The sequence below is a fragment of the Triticum urartu genome, chromosome 5A, assembly GCF_056163025.1.
Source record: "Triticum urartu cultivar PI428250 chromosome 5A, HENAU_Tu73, whole genome shotgun sequence".
Lineage (NCBI taxonomy): Eukaryota > Viridiplantae > Streptophyta > Magnoliopsida > Poales > Poaceae > Triticum > Triticum urartu.
In genome coordinates, this window is record NC_141877.1 from 391,344,782 (window position 1) to 391,347,049 (window position 2,268).

The window sequence follows — 2,268 nt, forward strand, 5'->3', positions numbered from 1 at the left end:
TGTAAGACTTAAGATAAGGTTGTTTTGTCAACCATTGTAAATGCCGTTATCTGGATTTGATGACCACGGTTGGATAACTTGGACCAAACACATCCAGACGTGGCCGTGGACATTAGATGATTCAAAATAAATAGGTCATCCGCTTTGGAGTTGCCCTTGGCTGCCGGCGATGCGAAACCGAACGCAGATGCTTATCGAAATGGATAACAACAGCAACGAATTAATGCGGTTTAATTAGCTGACCAGGACATGAAACCGCACATGGGAGGAGACTGCAGCCCGCCCAGTCTACGGCTGACCAATCTAGCTCACGACCATGATGACGCGCTCGGAGCACATGAATTGCTTAACCTAATCACATCTTCCCACCGCGAGCTGCCCGATTACCCGCGCGCTCTCCTCTATATATAGGGGGATACTGTCATCTGTGCGATCAGATATTCAGATCACCATCTTCGTCTCTGTCTCTCGAGCCTTTCACAAAGCAGAGCAACGCACAAGAAGCACACGCGACTGCGCGACTCGTTGGTGCGCCGGCCAAAGCCTAACCCGCTAGCGATGGCGGCGGCTGAGTGGTGGTGCTGGCCGCTGCCGGCGTGGCTGGGCTCCGGCGCGGCGTGGTTCGTGGCCCTCAACCTCGTGGTGGGCGCTATCTTCGCCCTGTCGTCCCGTGCGCAGCCGCAGTCGCCGTCGCCGCGCCGCGGCGGGAGCGGGAGCGGGATCACGCGCAGGGCCTCGTCAGCGGTGCTGCACCGCATCCGCTCCTTCAACATCTTCTCCTTCCCGTCCTCGTGCTTCCGCACCGCGGAACCGACCCCGGGCGCCACCGCCACCGCCACCTTCCGCGAAGCAGAGGACGCGGCGACGGCGAGGACGAGGTCGCCATCGACGCCGCGTCCACCACAACCACAGGCGGCGATAGAGGAGGAGGACGTGGAAGACGAGAGCTCGATGAGCATGGACGAGGCGTACGCGCTCGTCCTAGCGGGGCGGCAGCGGGCGGCGCCGACGGAGGAGGAGGCGGCCGGGTCCGAGGTGGACGCCAAGGCGGAGGAGTTCATCCAGGGGTTCAAGGAGGACCTCAGGCAGCAGCGCCTCAAATCCATCTTCAACTACACCCAGATGCTCAAGCGCCGCGTTGCCGCCGGCCGGCCGCCTGCCGCTCCGTGATTGGCTCACGTGATCGTTGAAAGTTCACAGTAATCCAGCTGCGAGCTACTCGGGCTTGAGTCGCTGTCTGGACGTCGCCGCCTTTGATTCACATGTTCATTGATTCATTTGTCTTTTCTTTAGAGATGATTGATTAGTTTTGTTTGTATAAAGGGAGAGCTGGCCTTTTTGAGTTGCTTGCCCTCGTGAACATAACGAAAAAGGCTTCCGCCCAGCTTGCTCTCATGCACATAGGCATTTTGGTTGTTGGTTTGTGCAGATTGCTTCTAGTGGGTTGCCTAGAAAGACAAATATTTAGGAACGGAGGGAGTAAGTGCATTCATTCATTTGTAAGTTGTTCTTCAACTGTAAAGTGTATTCATTTATTAGTAAATAAATTTCAGACTTGTCTAAATATTCCAACTATTCCCACCTTGAAAGATTGCTCAACCGACAAGACCTGTTTATGACATTTGAAGGAAGGCGGAATTCTTTAAGGAAAAAAAAGAGCTTGAGTTAATTAAAAACTAACTGAATGAAAATAGTATGAGAAGATCACTAATATTTTTCGATGTCTAAAAATTGAGACACATTTTACCTCGTTCTTTACCTATTTGGATTTATGCCATGCGAATCCAACATAAGCCCCTATTTTATTTACTTTTTGTACCTAGTCAATTTCCTTACAATTGCATTTTCATTGACAAAGGCATATTCAAACATGGGGGAGTGGTACCACAAGACATAGTTGCCAGATAAAACCACAACAAATGGATGATCACTGGTGGATTGATCTCAACTGAAGAGTTTTAGCAAAATAATAGGTATAAAAATGCACTCCTGTCTTCATGGCCTCAGACTAACCTAAAAAGATATAGAACCCACATGCAGTTGTCCATACATCCTCCAATTATTTGATTCCAATATTCTTTAGAGTGTAGATCCTATCAAACATTTTATATTTACAAATACTTTCTTGTGAATCCTAAACCCGTAGTTGCATTGAACATACTTCTTCAGGGTCGTGGCCTCTTCTCCTCGAGAATGATGACCTACACCAATATTATTCTCTCCCGAACAATCATATGATGGGCTGCTTTAGACGCTTCCTCAACGACA

The 2,268-nt window shown here is 49.9% G+C and overlaps 1 protein-coding gene across 1 annotated transcript; it reads left to right on the forward strand.

The window, feature by feature from the left end:
* Nucleotides 1-315: 315 nt before the first annotated feature.
* LOC125529257 (uncharacterized) lies at nucleotides 316-1,568 on the forward strand. Its single transcript, XM_087526167.1, has one exon. It carries the CDS (start codon nucleotides 559-561, stop codon nucleotides 1,168-1,170), a length of 612 nt encoding a protein of 203 aa, XP_087382293.1. The 5' UTR covers nucleotides 316-558; the 3' UTR covers nucleotides 1,171-1,568.
* The last annotated feature ends 700 nt before the right edge of the window (nucleotides 1,569-2,268 follow it).